General features: G+C 38.1%; 2 protein-coding genes across 2 annotated transcripts in view; one reads left to right on the top strand and one right to left on the bottom strand.

Annotated features, from left to right (window-relative positions):
* Positions 1-1,593: 1,593 nt before the first annotated feature.
* LOC111861230 (YEATS domain-containing protein 4) lies at positions 1,594-8,628 on the bottom strand. Its single transcript, XM_023845630.2, has 4 exons — positions 8,440-8,628; positions 7,754-8,038; positions 5,231-5,411; positions 1,594-2,550 (listed from the first exon to the last, which is right to left on the bottom strand). The coding sequence occupies exons 1-4, from the start codon at positions 8,485-8,487 to the stop codon at positions 2,384-2,386; spliced, it is 681 nt and encodes a 226-aa protein (XP_023701398.1). The 5' UTR covers positions 8,488-8,628; the 3' UTR covers positions 1,594-2,383.
* An 82-nt stretch (positions 8,629-8,710) lies between these two features.
* The window catches only part of LOC111861220, a 26,410-nt gene continuing 11,994 nt past the window's right edge, over positions 8,711-23,126 (top strand). The window contains exons 1-5 of the mRNA XM_023845619.2: positions 8,711-8,940; positions 11,233-11,350; positions 16,789-17,003; positions 17,128-17,260; positions 18,388-18,792. Coding sequence (XP_023701387.1) covers positions 8,855-8,940; positions 11,233-11,350; positions 16,789-17,003; positions 17,128-17,260; positions 18,388-18,792 — 957 coding nt within the window. The 5' untranslated portion in view covers positions 8,711-8,854. The remainder of the gene's footprint in view (positions 8,941-11,232; positions 11,351-16,788; positions 17,004-17,127; positions 17,261-18,387; positions 18,793-23,126) is intronic.

Genomic DNA, 23,126 nt, shown 5'->3' with positions numbered 1-23,126 from the left:
TATTACTCATTGACATAAGCTGTGCTTGACTGGCTGGTGAAGGCCACATGAGGGAACAACAGTCTGAGGGAACCAAACCATCTCTGGCCTCAATGGCAGACTGCAGTCTGATCTTCCCATTATCAGTGGGGTGAAGTCCGCTGCAATCATTGATGTGGCTGGATGGAGATAATATGATGAAGTGGGGTGAAGCAGGAAGAAAGTGATACTCCTATGTATAATATAACTAAAAGAACTTTAAAATATGATCTTTTTCTTTTTTCTTATGTACTTTTGTTTCTTCTTCTTCTTCTTCTTCTTCTTCTTTTGATTGTTAAAAAAGTCTATTGTGTAAGCTTAAGTTTCAAGTGTCATAATGTGTGTGTCACTTATTTCTCTTTGTGTCTGAAGATGACATACTTCCAAATTGGCATTTAAACCTCATGACTAGGGCCCGGATCTTTATGTGCTAAAAAGCGGGAAAATATGCACCAAAAATAAAACAATATCCACTTAAGAAGCAGGTCACTTTATTCAGAATCACCTATTTACATGCACCATTCACTGCAGAAAGTAGCATCACAATAGGCAACAAGAAGTCTTTCAATGTTTTCTGGAGACAAACTATGTCTATTGTCATCAAAATGAGTTTATAGGCTGAGAATGATATTTGTACATCAACTGACGTGATTGGACAGTATTTATACACTGGCACCGAAGGTTCGGAACATTCATCTGGCAAAGATACCCTAATTCCACTCAAGTACTGACTAACTGACTGAATCTTTTTTAGTCCTGGGTTCGAATTCAAGACCATTTCTGACTTGCATTTAATCTTGTCTCCAATTTCACCTAGTGCGAAATTCAGTGAACAAGTTTGTTTCTGAACGAGTTCAAGTGAGTTGTGAAGGAGTGCACCACAAGATTCTAAACTCTCAATGGCTTTTGAAACTGTAGAAAAATGTTCATGGATAAAATTCACATCTTGATAAGCAGTATCACTTCCAAACACCACTTTGCTTCACGGACACATGCATACACGTCTTCAAGTTTTGTAACCACTTCTTTTACTTGATTGAAATTCTCCTGATAAAATGAAACTGCCGATAACCATGTCTCCCACCTAGTTAGGGCAGGTTCAGGTGGCAGAGGAACCTGAGGTAGGCAATCTTTGTATAACTTGACACAAGCTGGTGCTTTCAGAAACAGTTTTTTTCCACTTGCAATTAAATCGTTACCAGCTGGAAACTGTGCGCGTATTTTTTCTGCAATACGGTGTAATCTGTGAGCTAAACAGGTTACGTGTATAAGATTTGGATAAAATACTTTTAACGTCTATGCTGCTTTCAACATATAGAAGGCACCTTACAACAATTATTCTCAATTTCAGATGGCCATAGTAGTCAGAATCATTTACAAATCTTGCTATTGTGCTATGGTTGGTTTTCTCTAGTACTTTGCAAGCAAGAAGATGAGGTTTGCCGGGTTCATCTGGATGTAGCTTACGAACTACGAAATTTGCTATGTATCGGTCACATAAATCGGTTGTCTCATCCTTAATTATCATTAATTTCAAACATATATGCAGAAATATGCTCTTATGTTTAGAATATGCAATAACAACCAAAAACCCTCAAAATATGCATTTGCATATGCACATATGCATTTTCAAAAAATCCAGGCCCTACTCATGACCCACAAAGAGGAGTAGCCCAGGAGGCTGTCCCTTACAACCATTGTTTTATACTGACAACTCTATTATTTCAAATATTTGTTTACTTGTTTGATGGCCCACCACCATACAAGCTTCCTCACAACAACATACAAGACAGCAACAGCCAACCAACATAACCTGCAATTAGTCTGTGGCAATAATGTGAGAAAAGCATAACAGTGTTACAGTGAGCAACAGAGTTCTTCCTTACAACAACCTGTACACCTGATGATGGCTGGTTATGCTGAAACATGCAGTGACAATAAAGAAGACAAGAGTATTAACCGGTGTTGAACACAGATGGCAGAAAAGTGGAATGCAAAGTCAGATCTATGCAATGCAACAGGATGCTGCAATTTAATATTATGGATTTGCTACATTCTTACAGGATTTATTAATAAGTTTTTGTCTTGCGTTCTGAAGAAATAACAGAAAACCCATAAAGTGAGCAGTAATTTAGGGAACACAAAAAAGCAGTTTTTGGACTGTGATCTTGAGAGCAGATATACCCTGAAGATGGAGGAAGCAAATTCCTCCAAAACATTTGTAACCACCTACAATGTCACAACCCAGAAGAACACAATCTAAATTTTCACTGCCATGAAAAATTCAAATCACTTTGCAAGTTTCAGACAGAATTTTTGTAAGTTTGCAGCAGGATACACTTGTTCACATAACCCACACATTAAATTAAGACACATTTCCAGTGTTGGCTTGAAGTTTTGTAATTTCGGCTTTGAATTTCACAATTGTCTCTTTTGCCAGTTTCACCCTTTCCTTCAGGTCACCGATCTCATAACGAATTTTATTTTTGGCATTCAATATATTCTGCAATGTCTTCTCCTTCTTCTCTTCAACTGAAAAAGGCAAATATGATAGTTACAAAGTTATTTCAGATAGAAAGAAAAATATGAAAAGGGATCAGAAAAAAATTATAAGACATTCAGTTTTCATTGCTTCTTTCAGAAAGTGACATATGAAAGTAGGTAAGATATTTGTGATTGCAAATTTTTGTAAAATAATCACAGAGTAATGATCTTTAATTTTCTGCATCCTGTTGTCTAGTTGTATTATACTGGGACTGAATGACAGTCAATGAAACTTATTTTGACACATAATATGATAATATTAAAAACTGCTACAAGTTTTGACCATTTCTGGTGATCTTCAGGTGCTACACAGTAGTGGTGGTCATGATATTTTAGCCTACTCTCCTAAAATGGGCTTATGTGATCTCCTTTCTGTCTGTGTGTCTCCACAGGGCAATTGGACCTCCTCCTCCTATATCTCAGGGGGAGACTGAATATTGTCTGTGTTCAGTATCTGTTTAATACATCAGATTGGCCCAAGGAAAGAACACAAAGTGTAACATCCAAAAGATTTTTACTCTTCTAGACATTTATGTGTTTTAGAAATGTGGTGTTCTCTTAGACAAGGGGGTCCAACCTTTCCATGTAGGTGCGTGACTGAGCACAGCAGCAGACCTCCTCCTCCTCCCTCTCAGATGGAGTCACAGTCAGAGTCGGAGTTACTTTATGACTGGCCAATCAGTCTGCCTTCGTGCCAAGCCCCTTGACACCCACAACCAGTATTTCATTTTTCAAATGAACACTTGAGGTTATAGTCTTTATGTAACATCCTATCTGACGAGAGGATGGGTCTGTCATTTACAATTGCTCCTGGCCCTCACCAGTGCAGTTATTCTTGGGTCCGAGTACCACGGGACTCATGACCATATTTTACTGTCTCAGACTTGAGAAATCTGGATGACCAGGTCCCTGTATTTATATCCCCCAGGAACAGGATGGCCCAGTTATACACACAGACACTGGGTTCCCTTTTTGTCACCTCCTACTACAACTAGCAGGGCTAGAGTGGAGGCATTTGAACCAGCCTTCACACAGGGATCTCAGATGGAGACAATACAGTGTCTTAAATGTATATAATACACTGGGGCAGACTGAAGAGAGAACACTTAGTGTAACACCCAAAAGACAGAGGAGAATGCCATTGCTAGGCAATGGCAATAAACACGTTCCTGCCATTGCTAGGCAACAGCCTTTATATTACTGCACATGTGTAGGCAAGTTCAAATGTGTTTTTAGTCTAATGTCCTTATTCTGAAGGAAATAAGTAGGTTTATAAGATCACCTTACTCCGCGCGTGCATGTGTATTCCCCCTACTGTTGCTAGGCAATGGCTCGGTAAACAGGTTCTCAAGGCAACAAATTCATATGCTACAAAAGAATGGCTGGATGCATCATTTTCTATGTGGAACACACCAATATCAAACGAAAGTATACGATTAGTTCTCCCCAGAACTTCTTGTTAATATATATTATTATATCTAAATACAAAGGAGTCAGGATAGTGTAGTTGCTACAGCGACTGGCTATGAGCTGGATAATCAAGGGGTTGGAGTTTGAGACCTAGTAGGGTCAAGAATTTTCACTTCTCCTTGTCCTCCAGATTGGCTCTGGGGTTGACACAACCCCCTATCCAATGGGTAGTGGGGACTCTTTCTCTGGAGGTAAAGTGGCCAAGGTGTGAAGCTGACGAACCGCCTCCAGCTAATTCTGAGGTGAAGAAAATGAGGATCTATACATCCACTCCCCCATACACCTTCATGGAGTAGTGCTTAATTAGTTATGAGCAGGGCCTGGATTTTGATGACATGTCATCTTTTTTCCTTGTATCCTATGCGATGTTCTTAAATATATAAATCTCTGATATGAGGTGCTGGTTACAGAAATGTAAATTGTATAGGTAATTTTTTGTCATTTTTAGGTTTAAGGTCATTGTTTTCATTTTTGGGATAATTTTTGGACTTTTAAGGGTATTTCTTGTCTTTTTGGCCATTTTAGAGAATTTTTCTTCATATGTTTTCTGAAATGTGAATAACATGAGAGCGAAGTGTTCTTTCTTTTCTCCTTTAGGTCATTTTTCTGTTTTTTTGGCCATTTTTTGAATATTTTCAGGTTGTCAAAATCCGGGCCCTGCATATTACATTTTTGGGTCATATTTTAGGTAATTTTTCTGGATTTTTTGGTCATTTTTTAAATATTTTCAGGTCATCAAAATCCAGGCCCTGGTTATGAGTATGAGTATGAGGGGTGAGCCATAAAACTGGCCCTAGTACTGCGACCTTCAATGGTCTATTGTGCTTCTCCTTTGGGTTAACCCTTTAGTAATTCTACACATCAAATGAAATGTAGGACTTTGTTGACAGGGCATCATAAATGCCACTTGATTCCATGAAGAACTGACCCAGGTGGTGATATCTTAAATAAGCTATAGCCCCACAATCACATGAGATTTGTGTGGCTGATTCATCTTCTTGTAAGCACCTCTCACAAGTTGGATCCTCTGTCAGTCCCAGTTTGGCTTAATTAGTTAAGTAGAGGGACAACTTTGGATCTAAGTATAATCTATATAACTACAAATAAACTTAACTGAGTTGACAACATCTCTGTTGTACATGAAAGCTTTTCACTTCATTTTACTGCATCAGAAAACACAAAGCTCTACTTCACTTACAATCAGTCTCGTGTTTCCATGTCCCATGTGAAAGCTGTCGAGTTGTTGTAAGTAAATGTTGCATCAAAACTGTTGGGTCTTGAAATACAATTTCTTCATAAAATTCAGAAACAAGCATCTTTCTTCCTTGCATTACATCTGGTCCAGACTGAAATAACTTCAGGATGTGGTACAAAGTCACCTAAAACAATATTCTGTGTTTACTTTAAAATGTACTTACAATTATGCTATTAGATTTATGAAGTTACAGATATCACTTCCATAATAAACAAACAAAGCAAGTCATGGTCTCTTGAACCACTTTACATGTACAGTAAGTTTAGTAATTACTTTGGGTGAACAGGTTTAGTTAATTTGTATGCTAGTATGTCAAATGCCAATCACAGTGGCCACAGGGTCTAAGGCTTCACCCGCTTGAAAGCTGGGATCGTGGGTTTGAATCCCACACAAGGCATGGATGTTTGTGTTTATTCTGCATTTGTATAGGTAGTGGCCTTTGGATGGGCTGATCCCCCATCCAAGAATTTCAAGGATGCCCTGTGCTCCAAAGTATGGGGGGGAACAGAGAGAGAAGNTGCATATGTGTGTGTTATTATAAACTAACATTTGAAAAGAGTGTGAAATTTGAGGATTTCATGTCACTGACTATGAAGATCAGTGTCTTCTGGGATGTGATGTTAAGCATTTTGCTAGATAGGTACCCACATGTCACCGGAATTTACGGTTTCCATCTTCATAGTATCCTGTGTGCCCCCCCCCCGACCACACGCGCGCACGTGCACACACACACACACACAAAATTCTACTTGTCCAGTAATTACCCTGTCTATAAATTTATTTATGATTGTATGATTAGTTTTCTATATTTAAAACAGTAACATCCTGAAATTTATACTGGAAATGTCTCTTTTTACTTTTTACATGGATACTGTATATGAACATTCCTTTCAATGCATTGCATGGTACAGTGGATCCTTGGTTTATGACAGTTTGATTGACACAAATTTGAATATCCACCAGTTTGAAAAATTTCTAGTAATTTCCTTTGTTTTCCCACCAAAACTGTTGGATAGCTATTTGCAGCCTCTTGCAAATGAGGAACTGGAAGATTTGGCTGTACAACTGACTCAGAAACAGCAGCAACAAGGGGGGGGGGAAGCCTATTTTATTGTCTATGGAAACCCATGACCTGCAGGAAATTCTGGCTGGGATTGATGGGTACCTGCAAAGGTTAAGTGATATTGATCCTGTTTGGGAATGGAGCTGTGCGGAAGCCCTACTGCCACGTTCTGCAGGAGAGGAGGTGTCAAACAAGGCAAATAACACTTTCTTATTTTAAAAAGAAATCTGGAGAGCCACCATTTGATCCAAAGATGCCAGAAGACGATCCTGCTAACCCTGATGATCCACAGCCAGGGCATTCCTCTCATCAATAACATTTACATATTTATATTTTATGAAACAATAAATGTGATACAAATCCATGTATATGGTGTTTATGTTTAAAATATATAAATATTTTGTATTATTTTATGAATGAGTGTCCCAATTTTTGTATACTGGAAATGCATCCAATTGAAATACGTTATAATTTGTCTTTCACTATGCTAATTTGATATATGCCGGAACCTCCAGGACCTAGCCCTTGTGTAAAACAAGGGTCTACTGTATTACATGTCAGGTTCATAACATATCTTCATAAAAACATGCATTTAGAGAGATATCAACATTAATAACATAATAAGATGGTGACATAAAGTTTATGACAGTTTCCATTAATTGTTATGAAGAGGGCTGAAAATAAGGATATATGTGGGTAGACAGCATCTACTTATGTACTCAGTGCTTTATTTCCATTGCCTTAAGACGACATAACTACTGTTTCCAAGAATAATATATGCAGGAACTAATTCACATGCGTACATTGTAACAATTTCCTTCTAGTATGCACTGGTCATTCCCCAGGCTTTTTACTGATCTTGAGCACCTTACTTAGTTTTGCAGAGTCATTTCAACCTCTGATTAAGAAGTTTCACACAGTCTTCCATTAAAAACAATTGATTAGTTTATAATAAGTGTTATACATGAAATGGATATTTTTATAACAAATCTTATGAAATTTAAACCCTAATGACTGGAAATATAGATAGCCTCTACAGACATTAATAATTAACAATGACAGAGTAATGCAGTGGGCGAATCATATATGAAAATGTAATGTTAATTACAGAATACTGTGAGCATGCTGGATGATCACAGTGGCACTGCGGCCTAAGGCATGAACTGTCTTCACCCGCTGTAACACTGGGATTGTGGATTTGAATCCCATTTAAGACACAGATATCTGTGTACATTTATTGTGTTTGCATTGTTCCATATGTAGGTAGCAGCCTTGTGATGGGCTGATCCCTCATCCAGGGAGTCCTACAAACTGTGTATAGCTTCAGAAACTAAAAAAAAAAAAAGTGGCCAAGGTCCACAAGGACTGCAGAGCCACTGATAGATGAGTATGCTGTAACTTACTGTTGGGCGTTCATTGGGATCATGAAAATAAATTTTAATGACAATCTCAAATTCTCCCCAGCCCGTCTCTGTCACTTCATATGGAGGCTTAACCACAATTCGGTTTGGGTCTGCATAACTTTCATGCAACTTGAAATGCACTTTCTTCACATAAGTTGACATGTCTTCATTATGATATGGTTTTACATAAACAGTCCACTGATGTGTATGTCCATCCTCTTCTCGTTTCTTTCCAAAATATCTTGCTATGTTTCCATAAACTATTGGTTTCACAATACAGACACCCTGTGAATTATACAATATACGGTAATTACATATCTAATTGCCCAAACTACTGTTATTCGATAAAACAAACTATACAAAAACATAAATACATTCCGATTTTCTCATTCATCTGTACAAGTATTATGATAGGGTGGTTCCCGCATTAATTTCATGATCCTGTATCAAACTGCTGTATAATGTTAAGTGAAGTAAGGGAACGGTTGGGTGGGAGGCGTTGAAATTGGAATTGTTGGGAAAATAGGTCATTATGACCTATTCAAGACACTACTAGTTTTACAATTGACAAACCACCCAGAACGACGAAAAAAATCAATCATAACAGCAGGTCCTCCTGCGAAAACACGAAACGGATACATAACCTCATTATTTACTAAACAAACCTGTAAAAATTATTCATATACCTTAACGCGTCCTCCAGAGTCCGGTCCATAGTCAGTAGGACCAGACATTCCGTTACAATTTATTATTTTTTAGGTATACAAATTGCATTTAAAACATAGGCTTAAAAAGCCACAACAATACTGGCCTTTAAACCGCTCACTCCTTCGAAGCCAGCAACCGCCACCACTGGCGGTAACGGCGGTAACCTCCTCCCTCGACTCGCTCGACTCCGCTCCACTCCTAGCATTCCTAGCGCTCCTAGCGTGCCAACTTCAAAAACTGAACCTCTTTGTAGGATGAAAGAAGATGGATGTTGCTGTTGCACGTGTGAGGTTGAGAAGGAAAAAAGAATTTCGAAATCAGTTTTGTTAGAACTGGTGCGTAAACGTTTTAATAAAATTAGTGGTTCTGTTTATTGTGTTGAAGCTTCGAGTTATGGAGTCTCTAGCTATAATACTGTCAGCTATGGCATGTGGATCTGTGGTTTTCATAACCGGCTTAAGCCTATATTTCAAAATCAGGTAAGAGTCATTTGTGCTAATGTTTCTTACATAACCGTATGTTTTATTAGCGTACCAGAAATAATAATATTGTCACGTGTTAGAGGTGTGTGATATAGACGGGGTATGGATTGGTGAATGGAACTCGCTCTACAGATCACTGACACTCACAGACTAGTGTCCTCAGTCTGTTACAGTCTTCACTAGCCGATTCCTGGCAACGGATTTAACACATGAACTGTAACAGTTTTGCAGAATTACACTCTCCAGATATCACATATAAAGCCTTATTTTCACAGCCGTACTTCTGCAACCAACTTTTCTTCACAGACCCCTGTACTGAACTGCTTCTCAAGTGACAACCTACAACTAACTGGGTCCTAGGCTGGCGGCCATTTCACACCAACCTCCTGGTCTTCTCTTCACAGGCTGACTTTCAACTGAACTGACAGCTGAACTATCCTACTCACCAACCAGTCTCTTCACTTCACTGAATTGCCGACAACTATAACCCTGTGTAGAGGCGAATTCGAATCTCTCTGCTGTAGCCCTGCGAATCGTAGGAGGAGATGAAAAGGGAACCTAGTGCTGGGGGATATAAGTGGGCCACCATGTTCCTGGGGGATATAAATACGGGGACCTGGCCCTCCAGGTTGGGGGAATCTTTAGCTACAGCCAAGTCCAAGTCACATTGCGACTGACGGTCAGTCAGTCAGTAAGTCTTGGTATCGAGCACCATCCTGGGGCTCATGACCAGATATTTATTGCTCCTCGACTGTTACCATCTTGTTTTTGTGGGGCACCCTCTCTGACGAGAGGACGGGTCTGTCTTTCGCATATGCTGCTGGTCCTTGCCAGCGCAGTGTTTCTTGGGTCCTAGTCCCTTGGGACTTGCGACCATATTTTACTGTCTCCAATTTGAGACTTCCCTTTTCATCTCCTCCTACGACTCGCAGGGTCACGGTGGAGGTATTCGACCCCGCCTCCACACGGGGTTATTAGCTACAGCTCGGCTGGTGTCCTCGTTATATAACCCCGGGTGGACCCAACAGAAAACACCTCTTCAAGCAGTTCTGTTGTTGTCATGGCAGTTGCCTAGCAACACATACTGGATGTCATTTCTGTAAGAATGTGTTTACAGACCGTTGCTTAGGAATGGGTGTTTATCAGCCTGTTACATCACAACAGCTGTACAAATCTGTTTTGAGGTCTCTACCCAGCAGCAGGTCTATATGCCATATTATTAATACTTCCTTTAAGCACTGGTAATTACATTTCAAGAAAGTAAAGCAAACTGTGAACAATATTGTACCAGTATGCGCCAAAATATACAGTACTGAAATGACAAGACGAACAATATTACCTTGTTGTCATCTGTGAGTTTATTTCTCCTGAAAGAAACTAACATACTCACTATTAGCATTTGATTTACCACGGTATGCGTAATATAAGTTTTTGAAGTGTGCACTGCCTCACTGTAGACAGTGTTAATATCATTCACGCAGATTCTCAATCATATCGTGGAACAAAGGTTGCTTCAGACTCGTGCAAAAGGAGACAATTTGCTCACGTAATGCAGGCACAGTTCTTGGTGGACCTTCACAGTTGAATACTCCTTTAACATTCCCCACAAGTAGGCATCAGGTGGTGTAAAATCGGGGGAATGGGACGGGTATGGGAAGTCAGTATGACGTGAAATGATTCTTCCTGGAAAGTTTTCCTACAGCATGGCTAGAGATTCTCAAGCGGTATGGCTGGTTGCCCTGTTCTGTTGATACCACTCTCTATTCATGTGAAGGCCCCTTGCACAACAGAACCTTCTCAGATCCTGAAGAAATGGTCTGATCACCATATCCCTGTAGCGTTCTTGGGTGACGGTAAGAGCATTGCCTTCCTCATCATCCATGGTTGACGAGACTTCCCCTTCCGTTGACACAGTACACTACCAGAATGGTGAAATTTCGTAACAGTAGACAGCATAACTTTGTTACTTGGTGCCATCATATTAAGTCTCTCTTGGAATTGTTCTGTCACATTTTTCAAACTCGGTCCCCCTTCCCCTGTATGAGTGGAAATAATACTCAACTATGAATACTTCTTCCTCCGTCAAGAGACCCATTTCCAACAACAACTGCACAACACAACTTCCTTTTCACTACTGGGAACACGTGTGACTGGAGCTACGTCCTGTCGACAAACGCACATGCATGTTCGAGATGCGCGAGTTTTTGTACTGCATTTTTTGGCGCATAATGTATTTATGAACCAATTCAGTAATGTGGCTTGACCATTTTGTGTTATTTTTATTCACAGGAACAAATTTCCTATCCGTGTGAACTGCTGGTTTTGCAATAACAACACTGATGTTCCATATAGAAACCGCAATTGCTGGGATTGCCCACATTGTGACCAGTACAATGGATTTCTTCCAGTGAGTTATGTTAATTGTGTGATGATCATACAGAAACCATGCATCCTACAAAGGATGTTGTACAAATCGTGTGGGCTGTGCAGGTTCAGTGACATACCAATCACTGGATTCCCTACACAAAGAACTACCCAGGTTGCTGCTGTGTTGTGCACACGGGAACGTGATCACCTGTAAATGGCCCTATTCACTAGCAGCACTACACTAATTATAGGGATTGTAAACATGGGCTTTTCTGACCATCTGGCTCAGATCGTATGGGTGTATATAGACACATGAAATATAGGGTTAAAAAAGGTACTGCAAAGAAAGTTCTGTAAAAAGAACATAGTTAAGTTCACAGTCATAGAGCATTTCCATTGAAACTAACAACGAAGAGAAATATTAAGAATAATTCATGGATATCTAGAGGAATAAAAGTTTCATGTCAGAAAATTAGTTTTTTTTAAATACAGTGGAACCTCGCTTAACGAGCATAATTCGTTTCAGAATCTTGCTCGTAATGTGAAACACTCGTTAAGCGAAACAGTTTTTCCCATATAAATTAATGTAAAATGTGATAATGCGTTCCATGCCGAAAAAAATACTCAAAAAAATTTTATGTATAACGTTTATTCAAAGAAAATTATATATACATTGTTGAGGAGCGTGAATCATCTTCATCTTTTCTTATGTGTGGAATGAACCAACCTGGAATGCAAATTCGATTTACAGGAAACAAAAAAAAATCGAAATAGTTTATTATTTATGATACATATATAATTCTTTTTTACTAGAAAGCTGTCTAGAGACATTTGTTTTTGCCGACGCTTCAAAATTTGGTGAAAATGCGACACAGTATTATCATGAAATAAATTTGTAGCGCACATAGCCACTGCCTTATTAGGGTGATGCTTCTCAACATATGATGCAATAGTTTCCCGTGCTTTCAGCATTTCTGTTATTGTGCCAGTAAATTGTTGCTTTGCTGTTACCTCCTCCTCCTCCTCCTCCTCCTCTGACAAACTCTCCTCCACAACTTCTTGCTGTGAAACACAGTGCAACTCCAAATCGTGCAAATTGTTGATGTAGACCGATTGTATGTGCATGCTAGATCAGCCACGCTCACACAACTCGTTCTCGTTTTTCAATGATTTTACGTTTCGTTTCTATGGTTATTTTTATTCTCTTATGGCTGTCTTGTTGCGGCTTTTTCTTCGGGGACATTTTTGCAAGGGTTATTAAACTTTGCACACAAAAAAAATCACAAATAATATGTCTGAACACAAGTTTGGAAAAATGTGTGATCACAAGCGACACTAACATGCTAGCAGAACGAGTGCTAAACACAGACTGATGTAGCAAGTGCACAATCCAGGACTTATCCTCTCGTCACACGTTATGTGAAACGTCGCTTGTTAGGCGAGTCATTTTTTTACTATTTGTTTTGCTCGTTATGCGAATTACTCATTGTGAGAGGTGCTCGTTAATCGAGGTTCCACTGTAATCTGAAGTAGTCACTGTCAAGGGATGCACTGAGTTATAGTAACAGATATCACAGAATTTATAAAGGAGTTATCTCTGAAGCTGAAAAAAGAAAATGACAAACACATAGTATGTGCATCAAACCCAACAAAAATTATGTGGCAGTTAAGTAATAAAGAAATGGGAAATTCAGGGAAATCATATCAGGATATTTGGTTAGAAAATAATTTAAAGAAAATAGCTCACCCTCAGAAGATGGCAGATACATTAAATTCTTATTTTATTGATAAGGTAGAAGAACTAGAGGAAAATAAGAGTAAAGGTAGTGGTAGATCAATACATAGAGTTAGATCAATACATAGAGTAGTGGACTGCAATCCAAATTCTGTGTATTTTTTCCGATTTCTGAAGAAGAAATAGTTTTAGTAGTATCCAAATTAAAGGGCAAAGCTTCTGCAGGATTTGATTAAAATCCTGATTTTCTAGTAAAAGTATGTATCACTTGTATAAGAAGCACTAAATTTCATATTTAATGAATCCATAAATCAGGGCGTATTTCTAGATTTATTGAAAATTGCAAAAATTAGGCCTGTTTATAAAAAGGGTGATGGACAAGAACTAAGTAATTACAGACCTATATCTGTTATATCTATATTCTCAAAAATCTTTGGAAAAAATTGTGTATAACAGATTGATATCCTTTATTTATTAAATTTAAGATTTTAACAGAAAGTCAATATGGGTTTCAGAAAAATAAGTCAACCATATCTGCGTGTCAGTCTTTTATTGGAAATGTCCAGGAAGCATTGGACAGGTGGTCATTTGCAGTTGGTTATTTTTTGATCTCACAAAAGTGTATGACGATCATGATATACTTTTTGAAAGATTAGATCATTATGGAATAAGAGGGAAAATTAATGTTCTTTTAAAGTCCTGTCTCACACTGCATTCACAGTAAGTAGCGATAATCTCTAATGACAATAAATATTATAGAATAGGTACAATTCTAGACTGATGAATATAAAACTTGGAACGCCTGAAGGCTCTATTTTGGGCCCGCTCATGTTTTTATTATGTATAAATGATTTACTCCATCATGTATCAAATGGAGAAGCAGTTATTTTTGCAGATGATACCAATATACTGGTAATAGATAAGGATAAAATTACTCTCCAAGACAAAATAAGAAGAGTGATGATCGAGCTAGAATCTTGGTTTTAAAAAAATAGCCTGGTTATACATACATACATACATATTTATTTCGTTCCAGAGATCTACAATTGGCAGTGCTGCCTTGAGATATAGAACATGTCAATAAAAAGTACATTTAAAATGATAAATTGTTAAAAATTAAATATCCAAGACATTTAAAAAGGCCACATATAATTGTAGTACATTAACAGTTGTAGAACACAAACAAGTAACACATCAAACCAAATCACAGACACAACACCGAAACAAACAACGTCAAAAATCAGGTGCCATTCACAACAATTATAAACAAAACCAGACAGATAATATTATATTCTAGATGTGACAAATAATAGACGCAATCTTTATCTATAGGAAGCACAATCATTCCTTGATTTCCATTCATAATACTCATGTAAGGAATAAAAAGAGCCCACCTGCAAAAATTTTTTTAGGGAATATTTGAATTTCTTAATGTCCTCTGACAAGCTTTTAATTCTACATGGCAAGTTGTTAAATATCCTAATCCCACTATAAAACACTCCCTTTTGCACTTTAGTCAGTTTACAGGTTGGATAATGTAAATCTAAACCCCGTCTAGTGTGCATGCCATGAATATCTGAATTTGTTACAAACTTGTCCATATTCTTAACCACAAAAACAGATATTGAGAAAATATATTGTGAATAGAATGGAAGAATGTTTAATGCTTTGAAAATTGGTCGACAAGAGTCCCTGTTACCCGCTCTCATTATTATTCTAACTATTCTTTTTTGAATTATGAAAATTTGGTCACTATTAGTTGAATTACCCCAGAATATTATACCATATGACATGATAGAATGGGCATAGGCATAATAAGTCATCAATAGGCTTTCTAGGGACATGGTTATGAATACGGACAAGACAAAAGCAATGCTATTGCAATTAAATAAATCGTATGACTTGTCTGAGCCAGTTATTACATTCAAAAATATAAAAAATTAATTATACATCACAGTTTAGATTTTTAGCTATCAATATAACAAGTAATCTAAAATGGAGCTCACATATTCAGTCCTTGTGTCTAAAACTGAATAAGGCATGTTACATTATTGAATCCTTGAAAGATGAAGAGAGTTTTTATATACTCATGAATATTTACTTTGCCAAATTTCAATATGGTTTGATTTCTGGGGGTGGAGAAAGTGAAAATAGATAAGTACTGGAAATACAAAAATGGATAATTCATTTAATGAAAGGTGTAAATAGCAGAACATCATGCAGACCTGTTTTTAAAGAATTAAAGATTTTAACCGTTACCTCCTTGTATATTTTTGAGTTGTGCTGTTTTCAGAAATATAATATATACTCTACAAGAAATTCAGATTTATATGAATATAATACTAGAAGGAAAGGTGATTTCCACGTGCCAAATTGTAACACATGAACTCTTAAGAAAAGTGTTATCAATATGGGAGTTAAATTGTATAATAAACTGCATGTTACACACGCAGTCACAGGAGTAAGACACAACGCAAAGCACAATACACATGAAAGTAGGAAGAATACTCCGACAGAAGAAGATAGGTGTGACTCGCGTACTGAAATACGACATAAGGATGACAAATCCTGAACAGTTTTAACATTTTTAGTATTTAAAATTTAGCAATATATATGACGAATATATATTTTAGTTATTTTAGTATAAAGACAACAGGGCATGCAATGCAGTAGTTCGACGTACATCGAGAAGCACCTGAAGATGGCACTTTAGTGCCGAAACATGTAGTGCAAGAGAGAAGAGTAAGGTGAATAAATGTATGCACTGTAAGACGGTCAGAATAAACCATGGACATAAATCAGTGCAACAGGACGCTAAAATATAACATTATGATATAGTTAATGATGTGGCTTGTTCAAGTGTTGCTGTTGTAGCAGATATGAATGCTAAATAAAATGAATGAGTGAATGAATAAAACAGGTTTCATTTGAATGACCCTCATAATTTTTTGATCCCAAATAATATGAGGGTAAGTCAATAAGTAAGTTACAAATGGATATAGAACTTAAACAAATAAGAGTACTGATTTGAAAAATGCTTTTATTTCTCAACATAATCTTCCTGTACATTGAGGCACTTGTCCCATTGTTTCACAAGCCCCTGAAAACCAGCAGCATAAAATTATTTGTAGAGTTCCTTTTCTACAGCTTCATTGTCAGGAAAATGTTCAGCTGAAAGATGATGTTTAAGAGGGCCGAACAAATGGAAGTCGCTTGGAGCAAGGTTGGGGCTATACAGAGGATGCTTGAGGACATCCCTCTTGAAATTTTGCAGTGTCTCATTTGTCTTATTGGCAGTATGGGGACATGCGTTGTCATGCAAGAGCAACACGCCTTTGGTGAGGAGTCCTGGTTGCTTCTTTTGAATGGCCTTACGAAGTTTCCTGAGGATGTTACAGTAGGAGTCGGCATTTATGGTTTGTCCTTGAGGCTGGAATGCGGTGAGCAATATGCCTTCATGATCCCAGTCATGAAGAATTTTATGCTGCTGATTTTTAGGGGCTTGTGAAACGATGGGACAAGTGCCTCAAAGTACAGGGAGATTATGTTGAGACATAAAAGCATTTTTCAAATCAGTACCCTTATTTGTTTAAGTTCCATATCCATTTGTAACTTATTAACTTATCTATGTAAATATGGATACTACTGTGTTCTGATCTATGTATTTGTGTGTGCACGTGCATGCTAAAGCATGCAGGTATTGGATGGTTCTCTGACATAATTTATGATGTTTTTATTTGCAGGACGGAAGCTACAATAAGACAATTCCAGCCCAGCATGATGAGTTGTTGAATCATCCAGTCCATGCAATCTCTCCTAGAAAACAGTCACTTTCTGATGCAAATGGAAATGGCCTCTGTAGAAAGTGCAACATAAACCAGGAGCTAAAAGTACAGCAGCTGGCTGTATTTATGCCTATTAATCCTGCACGTTATGATGAGGAAGTGGATGAGTTCAGGTATGCACCATCTTGCCTAATGCACATTGTAATATAAAATATTGATCGTAAATGTGGTAAATGCTATATAATGCTTCATTAAAAGACACAGCAGGTGTATAATAGACAACATTTCTTATTTCAGGCATCATTTGGAACGTGCTTACCGCCTTTGCTCTCCCTGTGAAGAGGTTCTTGAACAAACGCTACATAAACAGAAGTCCATGCTTCCTGATTTTAGGTTGAAGCAATTACATAACACCTCACTGTACAGTAAAGTGAGTATCTTTTGTTTTATAAGGTTTAGAAGCTGAATTAATGTGAGGGCTGAAAATTCCAAATTCTTAACTGATTTAGTTAATGAGGCAGGTTCTGCTAGGTTTGGTATAGTCTGATAGGGTTTTTGCTTACACATTGGTATTCTGTTGCATATAATTAGTTCACATGTTGCAAGATGGACATGCTATGTAGGTATTCAATTGACTGATTCTTGAGATATTTAACAATGCTTTTTTCTGTGTTTTAAGTTATATAGCTTGAAGTAACTGTGAATGATGGTTTTGAAGGGTCTTATCATTTGTAGAGGTCCAGTCTCCTGTAACTTGCTCTCTCTTAGATCCAAATATTCCTTCAACACTCTGTTCGCAAACACCCTCAATCTATGTTCCTCCCCTAATGTGAGGGTTTTAGTTTCACACCCCTGCAAAACAAGAGGTGAAATTATATAATCACTACGTTTTTAGATAGACTCGAAGACAGAAGACTCTAAACTGAATTTATAGCAAATGGCATTCCTGATTTCTTGCTGAATGTAATTTTTGCTTGCTACTGTCATTCCCAGTTCCTGTAAATCTCTTTGTTAGCTGCTTGGTAATGGCACTTTCCTTTGAAGTTGCGCTTAACTATTGGAAAAAATGTGAATTATTTTATTTACAAAGTTTGGTCAAGTACTATAAAATTGAAGTTGACTCCATTGGCATCGCATTCATATCAAGTTTAATAAACACCCTTCATTTACAAAGAATACAGTCTGATTAGCCTTTATTGTCCAAGTATGAGGGATTTAATTTTGCCACTTCTGAAGCTCTGACAGGCAGATTGTAAGTTGGTGTAATTGTGTTCATAGTATAAACAGTGTGATCACAGGCTTGCTCGGGGCTCTGGGTTCCATGCCTGCACATTCATAGTTTGACACATGGTTGATAAAGATTAACGTTATTGTGTTATTTTGCTAAGGTTATAGTAAAACCTCACAAGATGGAAGGTTTGGAAAAATTGTAGAAATGTGGAACTGAGAACCAGTTATTTGTTTATAATTTTCTGTGCTATAACATCTGAGTGTCTTTTACACGGAACTCATTCCAGTAATAACCCAGATTTTCATACATGCCGCTTTATGTTTCAGGGTTTTATGTCTGTCTTGAAGATGAAATTGTTCCAGTTTTCATGGAATCCTGTGACCCGTTACTTCACTGCAGTGTTAGCTGCATGGTTTGTTCTGGCTGCATCAGTTCATTTGAACAAAGGACAGTTTCCATTTCCATCTACAATACAGAATTCTTCTGTCTGGTCTACACTTGAAAAAGTATCCCCACAGTTTGTCAGTCTCCTGCTGGTAACATTGACGTATGAGATTCCTTTCACCGCTTTTGGTATGGTGGCCCAGTTTGCAGCATCCAGCCGAAAGAAACGCGGAAAGACGGGCATAATCTGTATGTGCTTGTGGATTCTTTTGCATGTTCTGTCTTGGCTGAGGACATGGAAGAAGCTAGAGAAGTACATAAGTTTGCTGGATTTTAGTATTGCACATGTAAGTTTTTAAATAATATTTATAGTCATATTGGAGCTGGGATAGCTCAGTGAATATAGTCACTAGACACGTGGTGGTTAGATGACTAAGGAATTTGGGTTTGATTCCTCGCAGATGCAGAGAGATTTTTCTCTTCTCCACAGTGGCCCCCTAGATTCCTGTCAGCTGGGTACCAGAGCCTGTTTCCATAGGGTTAACTTGGCTGGTGTGCAACTCTGACAACTCACTCTAATTTTGAGCTTATGAATACATGGTACTATACCTCCACTCCCCCATATGTTGGGCCAGTTAAATCCATATTCTCCATATGTAATTTAATTTAGATTTATTCATTTGTTTGAATTAATCACAGCCACACATCTGTTCAGCTTAACCTCAGGATATTTGAAGGTTCTTAAAAACATGTAGTAGATTCAGAAAGGTTTCTGTGTTGTTTGTGACAAGCAGAAGGCTTAGAACGCATATTAAGAATGGGGAAAGGTTAAATTTATAAATATCTGTGTATCATAAGTATAACAGTGGCTTCCAAAATTCTAAAGGGTTGTTAACTCTTTTGCATTCAGCCGATTTTCCAGGTATCTGCCCAAAAACACTCAGGCGAACTTGCTCAGTTTACAAGTGTCACTTCAAAAATATCATTAACAATGTGTTAAGACACAGATCATTGCACTAACGTTAGAAAGTTGCTAGATTCTGTATTCAACAAATGATGGGAACCAAAACCACAACATGAAGTAGAGTTTATGCTTTTAAACAAAGACACTTGTGTAGCTAGTTCGTCATGCTTAGTTCTAATTTCTGCAGCCAGGTCATCAGGGTTTCTTAAATTGTTCCTCTACCCACATTTCATTGCTTGATTCTTCACTCACAGTTTCTCTTTCAATTTCCAAATTAATCTCATCATCATAGTCAATATTGAGTTCTTCACTTAACATATCACTACTAGATTCTTAATCCACAGCGCACAAGGGATTATATCTAGTTTCTTCAATCCAGAGGGCCGTGGTTTGACTGAATGTAAAAGCATGCTACTAACACGTGACACTCCATTATACTTGTATATAAATGATATTCGTTCCTCAAGAAGTTCAAATTATGACTTCCAGATGACAGAAGAAGGCAGACAAAATATTTGTGCATGCATTGGTGTAGTCTACAGTGCCAGCTGGTGACGTATGATTGAAATATGACTGTAGAAACACAAAACAAACTTTATCGATAATATTGTAACATGTTTGGAGTAGATACTTCCATGGTAACGCAATAATAGCGAGCCGTTGCGTAGACAATGCCGAAACAACGAACGCGTTCCCCCGGAGATGAACGACAGAAGGCCGTTGAGTAACAATGGATGGGATGAAACATGTTACCAGTGTATAAAGAGCGTTCCCGAAGCAACGGATTGCCGAACATGTGAGATTGAACCTTGGCAAATGGTGTCTCATATCTGGTCCACAGAACACCTGTATAAGCCTAGGACAACAGATCTAATTAGCCCTCGTACAACGCAGTTGGAACCTAGCCTTCATAGAACACAGTTGGAACCTAGTCGAGACGTCGCAGAAGTCACGTGATACCACAAGCGATAATAATTGTATGGTGTACAAGTGTGAGTATCCAATAAAGAGTTGCTAAATCCGAGACCCACGTGAAGTTATTTGTCGCGTGACATACCCAACACATGACAGTATATTGACATTTGTCCATGGAAGCACAATCACCATGATTATATATCAGTGTTTGACCAGAAAGGATTAAATGAATCTCTTATCACTAATTTGAATTTCTAATTGTTCCTTAAAAGTATGTACATATTATTAAAAAAGGCAATTACTTACTAAAACTTGAACTTGACTCAAATCTTGAGAATTTTAATACTGTTCAGTTCAAACTAGACTCAACTTAAAAAAACTCTTCACACACTCAAAAAAAATACTTTTCTGTCTTCTGAGGTATAATGCCATATAGTTCGTTGAAAGTCTTGCTACCTGTTTCGCGCTCATTTCTTGCTTAGCCTGTTCTTCAATTCTGAAGATGGAGGTGACATGTTCCTCTGAAATATCAGTTACTTTCATCAGACTACACGACATTATATCTGAGAAGATAGAACTCTTCAAAACCACTGCTGTTGAGAACATCAAATCCTATATACTGAGAATTTTTGAACATATGGAACTTTTCTTCCATAAAGTTGCCTACTTAAGATGTGATGTACCCTCAAGGTTATTTTAGACAGAGTATTTCTACCTTATAGCATTTTCTCCAGTGGAACAGGACTTGATGATTGCTCCCAGTTTTTTGTCTTATAGTTAAGTAAGATGCTGTCAGTGTGAATACTGTGGAGCTTCAGATGGAAGAGGATGATTCATGAACGTGGAGCAGTTGGTGGAATGAGGATTGGCAGGGGAAACTGAAGTACTCAAAGAAAATATGCTTCAGTGCTACTTTGTCAACCACAAATCCCACACAACATGACCTGCAGTGGGATGCCAGCGACTGACCACCTGAGCTTTGGCTGAACTACCATTGCTTCATCATGTCTATCCATTTGCACATAACAAAGCCTGAACACATGGTTTATTATAACTGAAGTCAGCACAGTACATGCGTACTGAATGGGTCACTACACTTAAGTGCGTGATTAAATTATAATTTGTACATTGTGACATTCTGTTACAAGCTGGAAGGTTGCTCGTTCGATTCCCGATGAGGTCGTTGGATTTTTCAATGCACCTAATCCTTCCAACAGTACTATGGCCCTGGGGTTGACTCAGCCTCTAACAGAAATGAGTACCATCAGTCATCCTGGGGATAAAGGGTGGCTGGCTGGTGCGTAAGGCTGACAACCACACCACCATCTGTGAGCCAGTTGTCTAGAGCCTTGATGTCTCAGATCCCTGTGGACCCTCACAGCCTGTTACAGGGATAACTTTGGCTATTATCAGTACACTGTTGTCATTGTGCCATACAGCTAGCAATAGGAGTTAGTTAAATAGTTAATTCCTGTTGCTCCTGGAGCATAGGGCATCTGTGAAATGCTTCTACCAGATATTGTCAACTCTTTTACCCTTGTTCCTTGTCTTCCCCACTTCAATGGCTTCTCCTTGACCATCCTCTTCCAGGTCTTTTTGGGATGGTTGCATCATTGAGCCACCTGGGGGTTCAAGTGAAGTGCCTACTTTTCTGTTGATCCAGTGGGTTTCCTTAGGTTATGACCAGTACAGCATCATGGTCTCCTCTTTATCTGGATTACAATTGGTTGTTGTTCTGTAATGTTCCATAAATCTTCATTTGATATAGCCTTTGGCCAACTTATATTAATAATGCTAGTAATAGGAGCTGTGTTAATATTACTCCAATTACATTGTCTGCTGGTAAGATACTAGGCTCCCACAAAAAGGTGTTATGACCAGTTGGCAACATGTGAACCTTCTGAGAGGAGAAGTGCATTTGGGTGAAGAATATGAAAGTTGATTGTCTGAATAATGACAGTCTTCTGCTGACTGGATTTTGGAAGGATTATGGGATAGGATTATCGTCACCATCACCGTTGTTATATGCCATCCTTGTATAATTCATCAGTAATCTGTCAGATGACAGGTCCACGGTCTCTTCCAAAACAGTTCCTCCACTTAATGCGATCTAGAGCTTTCTCCTTCAAATGAGAATATACTCTTCTGTCCCCAAGGTCATACAGCATCTTCTTACGTCTTCTTCCTCATCTTTTGGTCACTTCTATCTGCCCCTCTATCTTTCCTTCAGTAACTTCTTTTAGAAGGCAGTTACTGCGTAAGCTATGACCAATCCAATTAGCCTTCCATTTTCTTATTTCGGGTAGGATATTCCTCTGCTGACTGACTCTAAATAACACTCCTTCATTTCTCACATAATTGGTCGAACTGATCTTCTCCATCCTTCTCCAACACCACATTTTGAAGCTTTCCAGATGTTTCTGATCTACTGCCCTAAGTGTCCAAGTTTCAGCCCCATACAAAGCTGTGCTCCAAATATAGCATTTCACTAGTTTCTTTCTCAAATTTAAGTCCAATTTGCTGGTAAAAAGATTCTTCTTCTTGCTAAATGCAGCTTTTGCCATGGCAGTCCTAGATTTAATTTCACAAGTACACCTTCCATCATCTGTTAACAAGCTACCCAAATATTTAAAACATTTCACATTCTCCAGTTGTTTTTGGTCTATCTTTATTGTGACTGGTGTTGGTTGTCTCAAAATTTTCATTACTTTTGTTTTTTCCACATTCATTTCCATGCCATAGTACTTTCCAATTTTGATTAGTCTATCAGTCATACCCTATAGCACAGTTTCTTCCTTAGCA

The sequence above is a fragment of the Cryptotermes secundus genome, unplaced genomic scaffold, assembly GCF_002891405.2.
Source record: "Cryptotermes secundus unplaced genomic scaffold, Csec_1.0 scaffold1445, whole genome shotgun sequence".
Classification (NCBI taxonomy): Eukaryota; Metazoa; Arthropoda; class Insecta; order Blattodea; family Kalotermitidae; genus Cryptotermes; species Cryptotermes secundus.
Note: the sequence above shows the minus strand (reverse complement) of the source record. Positions and strands in the feature narration are given on the sequence as shown.